At 37.7% G+C, this 18,675-nt stretch overlaps 1 protein-coding gene across 2 annotated transcripts in view; it reads right to left on the bottom strand.

Moving 5' to 3' along the window:
* The window catches only part of DENND5B (DENN domain containing 5B), a 207,139-nt gene that overhangs the window by 64,434 nt on the left and 124,030 nt on the right, over positions 1–18,675 (bottom strand). For both annotated transcript variants that reach the window (XM_024747115.1, XM_024747113.1), the window contains 3 exons: positions 10,052–10,239; positions 3,299–3,835; positions 393–624 (listed from right to left, as the gene is read on the bottom strand). In XM_024747115.1, coding sequence (XP_024602883.1) covers positions 393–624; positions 3,299–3,835; positions 10,052–10,239 — 957 coding nt within the window. The remainder of the gene's footprint in view (positions 1–392; positions 625–3,298; positions 3,836–10,051; positions 10,240–18,675) is intronic.

Genomic DNA, 18,675 nt, shown 5'->3' with positions numbered 1-18,675 from the left:
AGTTATGTAAATTAGGCAGCAACTCAAATTTACTATTTCAAATTAATACTTATCTTTCCTTGGATGAAGACAGAATAGGTAAAAAGCAAAAAGGCAAAATAAGCAGCAAGACAGAAATTAACAGTTTCACAGCAACCTTATAGTTGTATTCCATTCAATTTGTTATTGTTTTTCATCTTCTGAGGGAAGAGGAATGTCAAGCAGGAACAGGACAGACATTAGCTCACAAAACAGAAGGAAACAAAACGATAGAAAGCATCTCTTGATACAGTACAAGGGTTAACCAAGAAGTCTAAAATTGAAAATTAATTCTGTAGTTTATAAGGCCAACGATGTGTAAAAAGATATGATCATGGATTTTAAGTTAATTTTAAAAGGCATAACAAATGTACCTGCTTCTTTTAAAGTGCTGCATTTCTGATATATAGATGTCCTCAAGGTGGGTGCCCTTACATTATACAGTCTTATCTTCTCAATCCGAGAGTCAAAGACTCGAAGCAAAGGATCTTTCTCTTCCCACTGAGACATAATTTTATTATCAATAAAGGTGGCAAACATCTGTGTTTCAATGAAGCGTGAAAGAAATGGCAGATAAGGTTCAGGCTGGTCAGACAGAAAGGAAGCCTGTAATGAGATAATTAGGCAATTATTAGTGCAAAGAGACCATCTCAATACTACATGATAAATCCAAAAATTATCTGTTGCTAAGATCATTCCTTTTCACAATCTTATAACACACAAAACTGATGCTTGAAATTTAAAAATCCTTAAAACTCCACTTTCTCTTCCTATCTTCTAAATTCATAGAATTTAGGTCACTTAGTTCTTCAGCACTGATCCCACCTTTCAAAATTGATTTACGTTCTGGTCCTCATGACCATTATGCAGAAAAAAGGACATCATTAATGAAAGATGGTGGATCAGTTGCTACATGATCATCAATCATTCTCTTCACTTACCATTAAATTTGACCCCTTTCCCCAGTGAGCTGTAATTTCTTCTGCTCTCTATTCCTAGCCTGTGCCAAATACCTCCAAGTCATAAGGCATCGAGGTGATTAACTGATACAATAATAAGATATACATAAGCAATAACCTTAAAAAATCCAACAACGTGGAATTTGTGCTTATGGGTAAAATCTTTGGTTCAGGGGGATGTTTTCCTAGGCCCCCCCAGTTAAAAACTGATGGAGGAGTATTAGTTAAAGATCAAACTCCATCCAGACCTGTGCTGAAAGAATAGTTTAGGCCTTAACAACTAAAAAAAGCACTGCCTGAAAAACCATCCAAAGCAAGCCAAGCCTTTGGAAAACATGTACAACCAGCCACATGTTCCTGTTACCAGCCTTTCTGCTTGCATGGAATGGTTCAGTAAATTGTAATCAGTTTCTAATTCAAAGGGTTCATTTTTTTCCTTTGGCTCTTCAGGTCCATGTATGTAGAGGAATTCTAGCCACAATTTGACACTAGCTAAAATTCGGAAGTGGATTACTATTTCAGCTGTGGGGTTACTTTTGCTTTTCATTCTTTTGATTAGGTCCAATGTGGCAAAAGCCAGAAGGGGAAAGGTGGAAGGATAAGTTCTGACCTAAGGTTACTCTCCTTAATACTCACTAGCTTCCTCCTAGCATATTTATTTAGGAAATAAATTCTGAAATTTAGGATAGCTTTGAAAAACTTCCTTACAGAAATCCACTTATTCAATTTAAGTGCCTCCATAGTTCAGATGTAGTTACACAAATCCAAATAACCAAAGAAAGGTTCACAGTCATCTCCAGAAATAGTTCACCTCTTCAAAAGATATTTTACAGATAAATATCAATTTTACTTTTCACAGAGCAAACAGCCTTTTTTCCTAAATGGACCAAATGTCTGGCTTTTGATATTCAGATCCTTGTGGGCTACATCACTTAAGGCAGCAAAGACTTGGCTTGCAGGACTACTGTGTGATAGTCCTGTAAATTTTCCTAGTGAAAATGAGATGATTACAAGCCTTCTGGAATCCAACATGAAACTTTCATTTCTCTAGGGGTTATATAAAAAGAATTCCATTTATAGTTTGAAGCTACATAAAGATTAAGAAGGAAGAAAGTACCAGTGCTCGATTTAGATAAGAATTTGAATTGCTCCAAGGATAAATCATGAGTATACACAGATTAGTTCCAAGCTGGCTAGGAAAAAATGTGGAAAAATGGTTAAGCTTAATGAGAATGGAAACTAAGAGCAAGAATACATTTGGAGAGGTGAAAGCCTCTTAATTTATTAAGGAAGTTTTCTCAAACATAAAGTGCATCAGAAATTAACTGTTAAATGTGGTTTATATAACTCATCTAAAAAAATCTGATGAAATCAGAAAATAATCTTTTATACCACCCACCTTTACAAAATTTTTTATTAATTCTTATTTGTCAGATGCTCCAAGGTTGTAGATTAGCCTCTTAGAACATATTAGCCCCTTTGAGAGGTCTTTCATGATACAAGGGTACTATTTAGCAAAAAGCCATAATTCATTCTAATGGCAATATCATGCCTTGGCAATCACAGAGGCAAGGGACTGAACTATACCCTAGTGACCTGAAAGAGTTAATGCACACCCCTAAGTGCTTTTGTCTGGAAGAAAAAAAAAAATTGGTGGATATGTCCAGAAAAACCGGCAGAAGAATACTCTATAGTAAACCTTAGAAAGAAGCTTCAATTTCAGCAGGACAATCAAAAGTTAGTGTCGTTTTCTGTCTTCCCTTTCCAAAATCTTAGGAACAGAGGGTTAAAGTCATAAAAACTCATTTTTCTCATAAAACCTCCCTTTTTCTCTCTTTTGATCCTAAGATGAGATAAAAATTTACCTTCTGAAAGTAAACTGTTACCTTTACATGGGCAAGTCGTGACTTCATTGCAGGATGAAGACAAAATGTAAGAATAAGGATTTATTAGAAAAGGAATAGGCCTCATTTAACTAGACTTGATCCTAAAATATGAGTAAATAAAATGCGTACAAGGTGAGACAGTATGAACAGATTTGAAAAACACGGAATTTAAGTTTCATTTCAAACATCTTTAAAGTATAGAAAAGTTAAAAATAAGGTTAAAGGCAATTAAATACATAATTCAATGAGCAGCTTAATGAGCTAGTTGATTTATACTTTCCAGTGAAATTATTTTATATAGTATAAAATACTGGTAAAAAAGAGTTCTTAAAGGGAAAGGAGAGGCAGAAAAATCTGTATTTTAAAAAAGTTAACAAAATTAGTAATGTATAGCCCACTAAAAGCCATGAAAAGGGAAACTCTGCTTCTTTTTACTTTGTCAAAGTTCTGCATCTGTTCCCGGTTGGTCAGCCAAGATTCCATGTCCTGGGCAGTCTGAATCACAAACGCTTCATAATCTGCAAACATCTGTGTAAAGCGGTTAGCAAAGACCTCTCGGAGCTGTACGTTGAGCTGGTAGTCCCTTAGTTCTGCCTCTTCACACTGCAGTTTTAAATCTTTTTCTTTTTCACTCAAAGAGGCAGAGAGGTCCATTTTTTCCATGGTCACACCAGTCCGCTTGGCTAGAGCCTGGAGGCGGGCTATGGTTTCGTTGCCCTTCAGTAACTCATACATGCTAATGTTATTAGCAGAGATGTTGCCATTCTTCTTGTCATTGACCAAGTCTTTCAGAACCAGATTCTTTAGCTTCGTGGCACTCTCACTACAACGTAGGCTGCCCTCAGGAGGGATCCCAAATTGAAGAAGAATTTCAGAGAGTTCCTGGATAAAATCTACTTTATTGGGGAACTGTGGAAATTCTTCAGGCAACTCAATAAAATGGTTGTCAATATCCACAAAACACAAATTAGCCTGAAAGAGGAAAAAAAAATACAAAGGTTTTTAAATTGGAGATTGGGATTGACATATACACACTATTATACATAAAAGATAACTAATAACAAACTGCTGTATAGCACAGGGAACTCTATTTGGTGCTCTGTAATGACCTATATGGAAATGGAATCTAGAGGAGACTGGATATATGTATATGTATGGCTGATTCACTTTGCTGTACAGCAGAAACTAACACAACATTGTAAGTCGACTATACTTCAATTAAAAGATTAATTTAAAAAACTTTTACTTAATAAAATGATAAAGTATCAATTAAAAAATACAAAGGTTTTATAGTAATTTTATGTTCTAAAATATTCTTGCCAACTATTATAAACAAAATCAACTATTATAAAGAAAAGGTTGCACTGCCTTTTATGTTAACCTTCTCAGAGTTAAGAATATTTTATTCTTTAAAAATAAATCTCTGTTGCCAGCATTTTTCCCTATGTGAGGGAATATATAAGTATATATTTAATACATATGAATCATTTCCCCTGGGTCTCATCAGTTTATTATAATCTGGATATAACTGTAATGCATGGCATCGAACAGACTTTCCTTAGACAGGTAAAAGCACACAGACTCATAGTACCTTACAAATTAGGCACTGGGGAAAATAAAATGCTTACTGAGCTTGAACTTTCTATGCCATTCCACTGCTCTAACACCATTTATAATGTAGAATTAGCAATAACTGCTAAAATTTAGCAGCTGTAGTACCCCAAAATGGAATGAAACTGGCAAAGAGCAATCCAGTCCACAGAAAACCCACAAATTTTCACTTTATCTAAATTAGCTTCAACCTCTTACATGGCAAAACCATTTCAGAAGCCACTGGACGAAGAGCAGGAGGCAGAGAGCAGTGGAGGCAAGTGCCTAGAGAAAGGTAAGTGACCAACTCTTGGGTAACTCAGACTTGACTTGAACATTTTTGAGTTGAGGAAAAGAGGAGACAGAAATAAGAGGAAATGTTTTTTGAGTTTGCTTACACTTTGGATTTTGAATTAAAAGACTTTTAAATATCTTTCAGATATAGAAAATTCAAGGGGCTAAGTACCTGCCTAAAATTTGCATTGTCCCTCAGGTACTTGATGACAGTATATACAAAAACAGTATTTTACCTTTACTGTCCATACCCTCTTGATCAGAACAAGGTTGTCAGAGTAAAGGAAAACTAAGCTCCTAAACTGGGGAGGAGGAGGGGGGCAAGGTAGTCCATCACATAAAACTGATCCTGACTGGATTAGTAGCTGGACACAAGGCATGGGGTGAAGTCAATAAACACAATAGGAAGCCTCACCTCATGCTTCCCCATCTCCCCGCCCCTCAACAATGCCCCCAGGTCAGCAAGGAGAGAATTCATACTGTCTTCTGATCCTGAATGCCAAGGTAAGATGAAAAGAGGAGAGCAAACAATTAGGCTTCTGTTATTCTCTCCTTTTTTTTTTTTTGAATGTCAAATTAAAAAAAAATAATTAATTAGTTTTTGGCCGCATTGGGTCTTCATTGCGGCGCCCAGGCTTTCTCTAGTTGCGGTGAGTGGGGGGGCTACTCTTCATTGCAGTGTGCGGGCTTCTCACTGTGGTGGCTTCTCTTGTTGTGGAGCACGGGCTCTAGGCGTGCGGGCTTCAGTAGTTGTGGCTTACAGGCTCTAGAGCACAGGCTCAGTAGTTGTGGTGCATGGGTTCTGTAGTTGTGGCATACGGGGGCTTAGTTGCCCTGCGGCATGTGGGATCTTCCTGGACTAGGGCTTGAACCTGTGTCCCCTGCAATGGCAGGCAGATTCCTAACCACTGCGCCACCAGGGAAGTCCCTGTTATTTCTGTTTGATCCTTGTTCTTCATATTAGATACTGATAAGCAAGAAGTATAGCAAAATTCCAAATTAAGATTGATAAAAACTCAAGATTTTTCCACCATCCAAAAACGAATCAACAGTGATTCTTCAAGCCTAAAATAACCTTTGAATCCAACCCTTTAATTCTGCAGATGAAGAAACTGAGGCCCAAGAAGGTAGGTGACTTCCTGACACCTGTTCCAGGTACGCACCCTCAAACAGCCTGGTAGCTTAAGGGATTTTTTTTCTTCTACATTATGCCTCATCTCCAATGTCAATAGTTTTCTCTAAATAAAGTAAAAGCTGAAGTCACATCTTACTGAAGACAGTAGTGCTATTACAGCTTTATTTAAATCCACATCTTTATATATGTTTCTACAGTCTCTAGAAAGTAGGATATACTGTAAGGCTTAAAGGGAGAAACTAGGTCACCATAATTCAAATGGATGATTCAATGTCTTTAAAAACAGAAGAAAAAATTCACTAACTTGCTAATCTAAGTGTTAACCAGCAACCTCTCACCACTTACATTTTGTACTGTATCCTTCATTAATGCCTTCCTGCTATCCTTTTCTATACCTCTCCTTCCCCTGTGAAAAGAGAAAAATGATACATTTGGGGAAATTTTAAAGCTTGTTATGCTCATGTAATCACTGCTGAGCCAAAAATGTGCGGCAAGGTGGATGTTCCAGCACCACAGCTACGGGCCTGTCTTCATGTTCCCGCGAGTCTCTCTCACCCTCCTATGCTGACTTACAGGAGCCTGAATTGGGGCTTTGATTATTACAAAGTAGAAATAGGGAATGTAAACTTGTGTTATAAAAATTTATTGAAGAAAAACCAAAAAGCCCTTTTTTTTTTCGGTACGCGGGCCTCTCACTGTTGTGGCCTCTCCCATTGCGGGGCACAGGCTCCGGACGCGCAGGCTCAGTGGCCATGGCTCACGGGCCCAGCCGCTCCGCGGCATGTGGGATCTTCCCGGACCGGGGCACGAACCTGTGTCCCCTGCATCGGCAGGCGGACTCTCAACCACTGTGCCACCAGGGAAGCCCCAAAAAGCCCTTTTTCTAAAACAGATAAGAACTCCATACAATAGAGTATTCTAAGTCAGTTTCTCACTTTTAATACCATTAAATTAAAAAAAAAATTTAAGAACTCAAGAATAACAAATATACTCAACATCTCAATCTTATGATGTTTTAGAACTATTTCTTTTTTAAAAAATATTTAATTATTTATTTGGCTGCACCGGGTCTTAGTTGCGGCCCGCGGAATCCTCGTTGCCTCGTGCGGGAATTTCGTTGTGACATGCAGGCGCTTTTAGTTGTGGCATGCATGTGGGATCTAGTTCCCCCACCAGGGATTGAACCCAGGCTCCCTGCATTGGGAGCACGGAGTCTTAACCACTGGACCAACAGGGAAGTCCCTAGAACTAAATATTTCTCTATTTTTACTGATTAACACTGCCCAGAAGCCTTCATATGTAATTACTTCCAATTAAAAACAACAAACATTCCCTCAAAAGTAGGCAACAAAGACTTGAAGCTTAATGATCTCTTCTGCCATGAAGGCTTCCCATGTTCCTATCCTAAAGGCATCTTGGTTTCCTCTGTATATATTCTTAGTTCTTTCATTCCTCTTATTCGTTTTTTTTTAGCCTGTGTTATTGATATTTGTAAATGTCTTACTTTGGAAATCAGAAATCACCTCTTAAAGGTGACATTTTTCTCTAGATGTCTCCCAGTATATTGTACACTAGTAGTGTATGATACAACTGTTTGATGAATGAATGAATAAGGCTTAAGGACATTGTCATTTTGTGGAACCTTAAAAATATAGGCAAGAGGAAGAAGTATCCAGGGATGTGAGTCCAGGACAGCCCTCTTCATGTTTGGTAAGAGTCCTGGTTTCTCAATAGCTGAAGTTAAGCTGGTATAAGGGTAAGCCAGAGGGGCACATTTAACATTTTCATAAAATTTTAGGGCAAGATATGACAAAAAGAAAGTAGCAAAGTAATGCTGCTTCAGTTTTTCCCTAGATTTTTTTGTCTACCGTTCACTGTAAAGATGAGCAAGAATGGTAGAAAATGAGGTACAGTCTATGCAACTAATCCCCAGTGCCACATACTTCCACCATCACTCTCCCCCGCTCCCCCGACCAAAACAATATAACAAATCGCTACCTGTGCCTGTCATTTTGGAATCATGAGGCAAGCGAGTGGGTAGTTAATTATAAGTCTATGTAGTTACATTAGTTAGTTAACAACTAAAATCATGTCTTCTTAAAATAATCATTTTGTAAACTTATTTTCACAACTATTCTAAGAAGCCCTCTCACTATTTTTAGCTATTAGTATATTTTACAGTTTTCAAGGCAAGGGAGGGTATTACCAGTCACTTTTTTAAAAAGACTATTTTTATACCCACTTCCTCCTCCAAATTCTGTGGAGTAGATTCTTTCATCTCATTGTAAAATGAAACCAGAGCAAAGTGATATGCTATTAGCCTTTTCTTATAAAACAGTAATGCATTAATGAATACTTTCTATACAGAAGCAGTGTTATTTTCACAGCTGATTCAGGTTATTTCTTATTATTCTACTCTATGAATACATGAGTATGTATATTTATTAAATAGTGTTGGTTTAGTGAATGAAAAATTAGAAAATCACAGACATTATTGTAACAGCTTTCAGAATTTTTAAGTTTGTTTATTTTTAGAGTCAGAGTATACACACAGGCATAGAGACAGAAAGATTTCCTGACAAATACATCAAGGTGGCATTTAAAATTTCTCAACAATTATTACTCATGCAAAAATGGAAAGATAATATTTATGTCTAAAAATATACCATTTAATTAACATGCAAAGAGACCAAATACTCAACAAGAAGCTAAAACATGTCACTGTTTAAGTCCTTAAAACAAAATGCATGGGCTTCCCTGGTGGCGCAGTGGTTGAGAGTCTGCCTGCCGATGCAGGGGACGCGGGTTCGTGCCCCGGTCCGGGAGGATCCCACGTGCCACGGAGTGGCTGGGCCCATGGGCCATGGCCGCTGAGCCTGCGCGTCCGGAGCCTGTGCTCCGAGTGGGAGAGGCCACAGCAGTGAGAGGCCCGCGTACCGCAAAAAAAAAAAGAAAGAAAACAAAATGCATTTGGCTAGTCTATTTCTTTTTCCTTAAAAATTTAAAGGACTTACTTCTTTGAATCAACAAGATACTTAGATTAATTTAATAAAAGAGAAAATGAGAGTTCAGGTATTAGAAAAAAGAGGTATAAGAGAGAGGGAGAAGCAGAGAATGTGCACAAGCTCAAAAAAGAGCAGAACAGTTTGCATGTGTATTTTATATGATCTGAATCAAGCTATTTTCCCCTGAACAAAAATGTTAATTTTGGTAGGGAAACATTCATTAGAATAAAGTAAGCAGCGGATGATTACAGGAATCATTACTGGGTATAACGTCTGTGGCTTAGTATGTTATTTTAAATTCATTTATTAAAATGGGTAATAACAAAAAAGAGTGAAGCACAGCATGAAAGATTTTATTAAGAAAGGTGCTAATTAAATAGCGAATAATATAATGTAATTAACCATTTTATGTTTTTTAATAGGCCATGGCACTCTCATCAATATTTCAATTCAAAGTCTTTACATTTCAATTCTGAGTACCATTAACAACAGCTAAAAATTAGATTCAAAATGCTTTCAAGAATTCCTGTTTATTTTCTTCTGAAACAACATTTGAAAATATAGCACACAGAAAGCACAGTAATCTTAAGGTAGACTAAAAGCTAAGGGTTAGAATTTTTATCTCAACCAGACAGCTAAGCTAACATTTAGAAAAAGCTGAAAACTGGCCTTACGTCTGAAAACAGACTACTAAAGTATTTAATATTTCCATGATCCCTAGCTTGCTGAAAGATGTTACTTTTCATGTGGTAGAGGTCAAGAATCAAATTCACCTCAATTAATACAATAATTTAAAGGATGTTAAAACTGGGCTGTACCACTTAAAAACAAAATTTATAACAGGAATAGGGAAAAAGAAATAAAATGTTATTAAAATAATAAAGCTCCTAGATAATACTACTACTGCTCCATCTTCACAAATTTACAGCTGTGAAAATTTGCCACTGTCCTGTTTTGATCCATGTTTAATTAATGACTATGTCATATAATAATCATCAGGAATCAGGATCTGCATTCTATGGCTGAGCCTCTGCCCTAGACCTACTTGGAAGATGCAGAATAGCCAGAGACTCAGTTCAGACAAAGACAGTGCTATCTAACAAAAGTGGGCTTGACCTAAATCAACAAACAGCAAGTGCTTCATCGTTCACTGTAAGTTTTTACCTCTTGAGGAAGTTCTAGCTTAGAACGGTCAGTTCCTTCTTTTGACTGAAGGCCCATCAGATAAGGGACAGGAGCATCAAGAAAATGTAGCAGAGAAGCAGGGAGGATGGGCACATAAACATGCTGCCACTGAAATGGGAACAGAAGTGTGGTGATGCCTTCCGCCACAGTCATCAGGCGTTGATAATCTGTACAGAACAGCAACAACAAAAATGGAGGGGAAGATTACAAGTCAAAACATAATCACTGCATTAAGCTTGAAGATATGAATTTCCAGAAAAAATTCGTGTGCTAATAAATAAGTAAAATGTTTCTTCATGACCATGCAGAAAAGAGGTCAGCTCTATTCCACCATAATTAAAGAGTTAAATGGTTTCACTGAATGGTTTTAAGGGGGTATGAGTAGGTGGGAAACATCATTAAGCTTTTTGCTTCTGAAAACACTGGTATGTGTATTGACATTCCCTCAAAATGCACAGCAAATAAGAACTAATAAAATTGCTCTTGGCACTTCTCCCACTGAAAATGTGTAAGAATATTGCTACTGATCACTTTTTATATGCATGTATATCTACGCAATCCTCAATTCAGAGGCTCTGTTTTTCTTGTATAAATGATCATGGCTATAGCCTATAGTTATCCTTATTATATTTATTTTAGCCTTCATTTTGTGGGTACAAGAAGTCAACAGATATATGCATTCATAGTCACACTTCCTACATTAACCTCCAACTCAAATCTAGGGACAAAGTGAAAGCTACCAGAAAATTAGAGGTTGGTTTTTTTGTTGTGTTTTGTTTACATGAACTAATTTATCAAAACTAAAAACTGTCCACAGTATTAAAGTGCCTTCTCACCCCACCCCCAGTTTTATTGAAATATAATTGACATATAACATTTGGTGTACAACATGATGATTTGATATATATATAAACAGCAAAATAAATTACCACAATAAGTTTAGTTAACATTCATCAACTCACATAGCTACAAATAAAGTGCCCTCTAAAACCACTCTGCCATGGATGCTATACATACATATGTCTATATCCCTATTTAAACCTTCAGAGGTAGATGTGTTTCAGAATTCAGATTTTCTCTTTTTTAATTTAGAAAGGTAATATTGTGCATACCACACATACTTGAAATATCCAGGGCAGCATCCTATAATCAAAAACATTAATGTTTCTGAAACAAACTATATGAGTGTCCCAGTATACTCAAAGAACTTAAATAGGGTCACTTTGGTTCAGATCTGATTTTGCCGATAAATGAGTTTCCAAAAAAAGTTTGGTTTTCAGAATGGATACTGTGGAATTGTAATAATTCTCTCACAGAATTTATTGTGCACAAATACAGTAAAATCTGGGGGAGTAAGACTCTGGGGAAGTCTTTTTAAAAAGGTTAAGGGAAATGATCCAATGCTACTTGGTTCATATCAAACTCAAAGAACACCCAACCACGCAAAAGCAGGATGTTTTCCATTAAAATTTTTTCTTGTGTTGTTTTATAATCTGTAAATGACTATCTTTAATAGTTTACAATGGGATTTTAGTCATGAATCATCAGCTATCCATAGCCTACATGTATTTAAAATTTTCCTTATTTGATTCATTATAAAATTTTAGGTGAAAACCTGTTTACAGGAATACTTCTAAAAAACAAATAGCAGGGCTTCCCTGGTGGCGCAGTGGTTGGGAGTCCGCCTGCCGATGCAGGGGACACAGGTCCGTGCCCTGGTCTGGGAAGATCCCACGTGCCGCGGAGCGGCTGGGCCCGTGAGCCATGGCCGCTGAGCCTGCGCGTCCAGAGCCTGTGCTCCGCAGCGGCGGAGGCCACAACAGTGAGAGGCCCGCGTACCACAAAAAAAACCCCCAAATACCAGGCAGCTTGAGGGAAGAGGGTGTTTGGTATTTTGTGGGTTGCACAGTGACCTTGCTTGGAGTGGATGGTCCCGTGAGACCGTTTATGCTCTACAGAGCAACATGGCTCAGCTATGAGCATCCGATCAGTCTACAGTGACAGGGAGGCTGAGCTGAGAGCTAGATCAGTTCCTGGGTGTCAGGGGCTTTTAAATTTCTTTCTCAATTAAAAGCCAGACACAGGTGAAAGGTTCAGGGTTTTAAACAGTCAGATTCTGTGCCAGTTATCTATTGATCTATTTACTGAGCTCCAAATCACTCCATAGGTGGTCTATGAAAATGGACTGGACCGTAAGCATGTTCTCTTTTATAGTGAACACACTGGAAAACTTTGCCAGAGAGGACAGCGGAGAGACACTGCAGGAGGAAGCGCTTCTCCTCCCTGGTTTTGGAGTGTAGTGGGCAAGGTGCAGTGTTTTGTGTGTTCTTGCTCCTTCTGCATGGCTGATCACTGGTGTGGATATGTGAGGACATCTGGTGTCCCACTTCCCCGGCCACAAGCCCAGAGTGGGCAGCCTCAGTGACTGGGCCCTCCTAATGCGGATACGGCACACTCATATCTCACACAGCCACCTGGCGCCCTGACAACTTATGTGTGCCTGCTCACCAGCCACAGCTCACTTGGACCTGGGAGGTTTGTCTTGTCTTCTGCTTGCCTGGTGACTGAGGATCAGCTCTGGCCCAGGCAACCCACTGACCTCCACCATCCAATGAGCTGCCACCACACTTTCTTCAGTGAGATATGAACCTCAGCCTTGGGAAGTGGGTCCCCTTCCAAGTTTGTCCTTCCTAGGGTACCCTTTAGAGTTTTCTTCATGTCTTTATAGTTTCCTATTATAGTTTAACAATTCTTCTTATTACATTCCTCTATTTAAATTACTGTGTGGTTTAATCTGTCTCGTGATTGGACCTATCCTAAAAGGCAGAGCGTTTTAAGCCGTCATATCAAATCCCTAGCAGCTTGGCTACTTTATTTGCTGTTGATGGAAAATATTCAATCTCAAAGGAAACACAGATTCTTTAAGGAATGGAAACCAGCATCTTGGGCTATTTTCTTGCTTTGATTATGGTAAACTTTCACTTGGGAAGTGAAAATAAATTATATGTTTTCCCCTCTTCTAATAGACATGAAAGACTGATACACATGGTTTATTTTTCCTTCACCACAATTCCACCAACTTGTGGGTGTTCTATGTCTATTCTTTTTTCCAGTTCTGCTTTCTCAAGATTGGTTTAAATGCCATACACATTTTAATAATGCAGTTATTTATCAGCAACAAGGCAATTCTTTTTAACTGAATCAAGAAATAAAAGGTAGTTTTCTTCTTTAAGCATGTTTTTAAAAATTTAAATAATTTGGAAAATTATTTTTTCTTTGATACTCAAAGTGAGAAATGTGTAATAAGTTTCCACATTTAAGACATGCCTCAGCATGGCGTATGAGGCTCTTCATAACTTAGCCCTTTCCTGCCTCATTTCTTACCACCACATATACAGTCAAATTATCGGCTTAAAATTCATTTACTGAACATGAAATATTTTCACAGGCCCCTGTGCCTCTGTACACCCCTTCCCTCTGCCCAGAATGTCTCTTCCCCTTGCAGTACCTGGCTAAGTTCCACTTTTTCCTTAGGTAATGGTTCCTTTGGAAAGCATTCCCTGAATACTTCTTATCGTCACGAGAGTCCCTTCCACATGCTTCCACAGTACCCCACCTCTATTTCCATCACACTAATTATTCCTCTCACTAAAACTATTAAAATTCAATTATAATTATCTGTTCATATATCTCTCCACTCTTCCCTGCTAACCTTCACCTGCTGGAGAGCAATGACTATATTTTTAATCTCAGAATTTCTAGCACTTGGTACGGGACCTACTACATAGTGAGTGATCAATGAATGTGTACTAAGAAATTAATATGGTAACATCTAGGACATGTAAAATGAAATAAAACTATTGGACATTATGCTTGCCTATGTTATACAATAAAACATACTGCCAAAAATTTGCCTAGCAGTGGCACAGGCAAAGACTCTGAGATGGCCTGGCCTCCACTGTCTCATCCCCGGGTCTCGGCCCCTGTCCACCAGCATCACTGTGGAGAATAAGGTCAGCTCTGTGGGGACAGTCCAGCGGCCTGGGGCTGGAGCTGAGGTTGGGGGCACAGGACCCATGTTGCAGGCTGAGGAGATGGCTGATTGACACAGAGCAGGTCCAGCGCTGGCTGGTGGTGCAACGCCCCATGAAAAGGCCATGGTTATCGGGGTTTACATACTGCGAAGCACTGCCAGTGGAGGTGTGAGGATGGTGGTGTACAGCACACCTCTGGTGAACATCCTGATGCAGCTGAAAGATTATACATTTACTAACCCAAGGCAGTGACTGGTTACTAACTGAGCCAGGCTGGCTTTGAGGGCTTGGACCCATGCATAATTCAGCTTATCTTCCTAGTTCACAAAGGTATCACAAAAGGCAGAATACAAATTCAAATGAACATAAAAAAAAAATCACCCTCGATGATGGCTGAAAAGTGAGCTACATTGTGCTTTAATCAGAATGACAAAGATTAAAAAGAAAATCACAGCAAAGGTGTGGAGAAAAGGGTATTCTCATACATTGCCTTATAAAGGCAGCATAAATTGCTAGAGCTTTGTACTTGGAAATATCTATCAAAAGCTTAAAAAATATACAGATCATCTGACCCAGCAATTCTAGTAATTTATCACATAAATATACAAAAACATATGTACATGGACGCTATGTATAAAGTGTCATTTATAACAATAAACTATTTATAATACCCTAAGTGACTAACAAAAGGGTTAGATTTATGGCCAGTTATATAATGAAATATACTGAAGCTATTAAAAGTATATCTAGGGCTTCCCTGGTGGCGCAGTGGTTGAGAATCTGCCTGCCAATGCAGGGGACACGGGTTCGAGCCCGGTCTGGGAAGATCCCACATGCCGCGGAGCAACTGGGCCCGTGAGCCACAGCTACTGAGCCTGCGCGTCTGGAGCCTGTGCTCCGCAACAAGAGAGGCCGCAATAGTGAGAGGCCCGCGCACCGCGATGAAGAGTGGCCCCCGCTTGCCACAACTGGAGAAAGCCCTCACACAGAAACGAAGACCCAACACAGCCATAAATAAATAAATAAATAAAAAAAAAAAAAAAAAACCAAAACAAACAAAAAAAAAAAAAAAAAAAAAAAAAAAAAAAAAAAAAAAGTATATCTATATTATCAACACGGAAAACCAAAGTGTGTTTGGCAGCAGCAGGAAGCAGCTAAGTACTAAAAACCTGCTGAAACTCCACTGCTGGGTATATGCCCAAAAGAATTGAAAGCAGAGTGCTGAAGATATATTTGTACATCTGTGTTTATAGTACCATTATTCGCAGTAGCCAAAAGGTGGAAACTATCCAGGCATCCATCAATGGATGAATGGATAAAAAAAATGTGGTATATACATACAATGGAAAGTTATTCAGCCTTAAAAAGGGAGGAAATCCTGACATATGCTACAACATAGATGAACCTTAAGGACATTATGTTAAGTGAAATAAGCCAGTCAAAGAAAGACAAATATTGTATAATTCCACTTACATGAGGTATCTAAAGTAGTCAATTCATACAAACAAATGAAGAATGGTGATTGTCAGGAAGGGGCTAAGAGGAGTGCAAAATGCAGAGTTATTGTTTAATGGGTATAGAGTTTCAGCTTTGCAAGATGAAAAAAGCTCTGGAGATTGGTTGCACAACAATGTGAATATACTTAATGCTACTGAACTTTTCACTAAGCAATAGTTAAGATGGTAAATTTATGGGGTTTTTTTCTTATCACAATTTTTAAAACTTGCTGAATATAATCTATATGGAAATAATCTGTGGGAAGTAGAATACCCCCAAAATGGATCTATGAGAATAAACAATTTGAATCTGACTTGAAAAGGATTTATTTGATATGAGATGACTTTTTAAAAAAGTATACATATGTTTCAAAGTCAAACAGGCTTGCAAAATAGGCAATGAACTATATATTAATTGAGAATTGTTTTCTAAATTAAAAGGTCTTGTTTAATTCATAATTTTAAATAAAATATCGCTTCCTATAAATATATATATCTATACATTCATAAAAATAGAATTTTCTAACACTCATGAGGATATGTGAAAAGTAGTATCTTATTGCTTCAATGAAGGTTAAAACAAAAATAAAGTATTTATGCATATACTATGTACTTAAATTATTTAACGTAGGTTAAATATAATTGGTAATTGTTGGTAAAAGAGAAAAAAGATCTGGATTATTTTCCTATTTTACATTACTAATAGTTACATTAATATGCCTAGCAGTTGTTACATTCTGTAATAACTGTCACAATCAATCTGTTCATTTTAATTTTAGTTCAGTGATCTTTTTTAAACATTTCTATTTACGGCAATGTTGTAGACTAGGACTCCAAAACTAGTCTACAAATGGTAAATAAAATAGCTATATAACACCCAATACATGACTATGAATTTGCCAAAAAAAATAAGGGAAGTTGGGGCTTCCCTGGTGGCACAGCGGTTAAGAATCTGCCTGCCAATGCAGGGGACACGGGTTCGAGCCCTGGTCTGGGAAGATCCCACATGCCGTGTAGCAACTAAGCCTGTGCGCCACAACTACTGAGCCTGCGTTCTAGAGCCTGCGAGCCACAACTACTGAATCCCGCATGCCTAGAGCCTATGCTCCACAGTAAGAGAAGCCACCACAATGAGAAGCCCATGCACCGCAACGAAGAGTAGCCCCCGCTCGCCGCAACTACAGAAAGCCTGTGCGCAGCAATGAAGACCCAATGCAGTTAAAAATAAATAAATAAAATAAATAAATTAAAAAAAAATAAAAATAAGGGAAGTCATTGGAGGCTGAGAACAAAATGTGAGCAAGAGTCCAGTGTGGTAAAACGCAAATGTCTGGCTGTCTTTGGAGTGCTTACTGATCTAAGGTGGTCTAGAGCTTCGGTTTTACTTCTGTGCATGTTGAGGGACAAAGTCCAAGAAGGGCTGGAATTAAGATGGTAGATCCTCTTGCAAAAAGCTAGACCTAAAAGGGCAAAAACCTGTAGAAAGGAAAAAACACAGCCAAAATCTGTATTGCCAAGGAAAGTAGTCTGTCCTGGCCCTGGCCGAGGCCCAGGGAGGAAGGGGGAAAAAAGCCTCCCTGTGAATTCCTACCTACTGGCTAGTTTTCAAGGATGTTTGGGGGCTCTCATGTTATCTGTATGGCCCAAAGAAAGACTAAGAGTGAGAATTTTAACTTAAAGTAAACCTGTGTTGCCAGTGAATTCAGGTGCCTGGTGAAAGAAAATACAAACCCTTCCTGGAGGAATAAACCCTCAATCCTCAACTCATGAGATACTGAATTTATCTGAGAAGGAATATAAAATGTGTATGTTTAATATGTTTAAGGAAATTAAAGGAAGAATTAGGAGTAAGACTATTTATAGGACCACTGAAATTAAAATGTCAAAGGAAGGGTTAACTATGGATTAAACATGGATAAAAAGAGAATTTATAAGGTGGGAGATAAATCAACCAGAATACAGCACAGAGACAAAGAGACAGAAAAAAAGGTTGAGAGATATGGAAGACTGAGCAAGACAGAGTAACATGTTTAATTAAAGTTCAGGAGGATAAAAAAGAAAAAAGACAGATGCAAGTAAAATTTAGAAAGATGGTTAAGAATTTTCCAACACGTGAAAAATATTAACCCTAGAATTCAGGAAACACAATGAATCACAAGCAGGACAAATAAAGAAACCCTCATTTAGATAAATCACGGTCAAAATACAGGACACCAAAGACAAACAGAAAATCATATATATAGCCAGAATGAAAATAGATTTCTGGCCAAGGAATGACAATTAGAATGATTGTGATAAATGACTTCTCAATGGCTACAATGGAAACCAAAAGACAGTAGAATATAATGTGCAAAGAGGGAGAGGAAAAACAAATTTTCAACACAGAATTTAATATCTAATGAAACCATTTTTCAAAAACAAGGACAAATTTAAAACACTGTCAGCTGAACGAAATCTAATAGAGAATGCCACCTCATTTAAGGAACTTGTAAGGATACACTTTAGGAATAAGGAGACTAATCCCAGAAGAAATACCTAAGATACAAAATCGAATGTGAATCTTTTTAAAATGGCAATTATGAGTAATTTTAAGCAAAATCAAGTACACAAAATATAAGTAATTTGAGGAATTATCAAAATTTTGAACAACTATAACAAGTAAGCCATGATGGGGGTGATAGGAGTCAAAGCATTTTTAGAGTATCTGTATTTTAAAGATTCTGATTAACATAACACTGAGTGTTCATGTTAAAATCTCAAGGTTTGCCATTAATAAAGAGAAACAGAGCATATAACACCTACAATAATTAAATTAAAAAAACTGCAATGAGAAAAAACGTTTCAGTTATTTCAAAAGAAGGCAAAAAAGAAAAAAAAAAGAGGGAGAAAGGCAAATGGTCAAAATAAATGAAAATTTAAAAATTCTTAGAACTGAATAATGAAAATACCAGATACTAAGACTTGTGGGATGCAACTAACGTAACACTCAAATACTTAAGATGCTAATACTGGGGGTGGGATGGGTCCAAAGGAAGTAAAAAACAAAACCAGAAATTAATAAAACAGAAAACAA

Source organism: Neophocaena asiaeorientalis, unplaced genomic scaffold (assembly GCF_003031525.2).
Source record: "Neophocaena asiaeorientalis asiaeorientalis breed wild unplaced genomic scaffold, Neophocaena_asiaeorientalis_V1.1 scaffold487, whole genome shotgun sequence".
Classification (NCBI taxonomy): domain Eukaryota; kingdom Metazoa; phylum Chordata; class Mammalia; order Artiodactyla; family Phocoenidae; genus Neophocaena; species Neophocaena asiaeorientalis.
The sequence above is the reverse complement of the archived record's forward strand: the minus strand, read 5'-3'. Positions and strand labels throughout refer to the sequence as shown.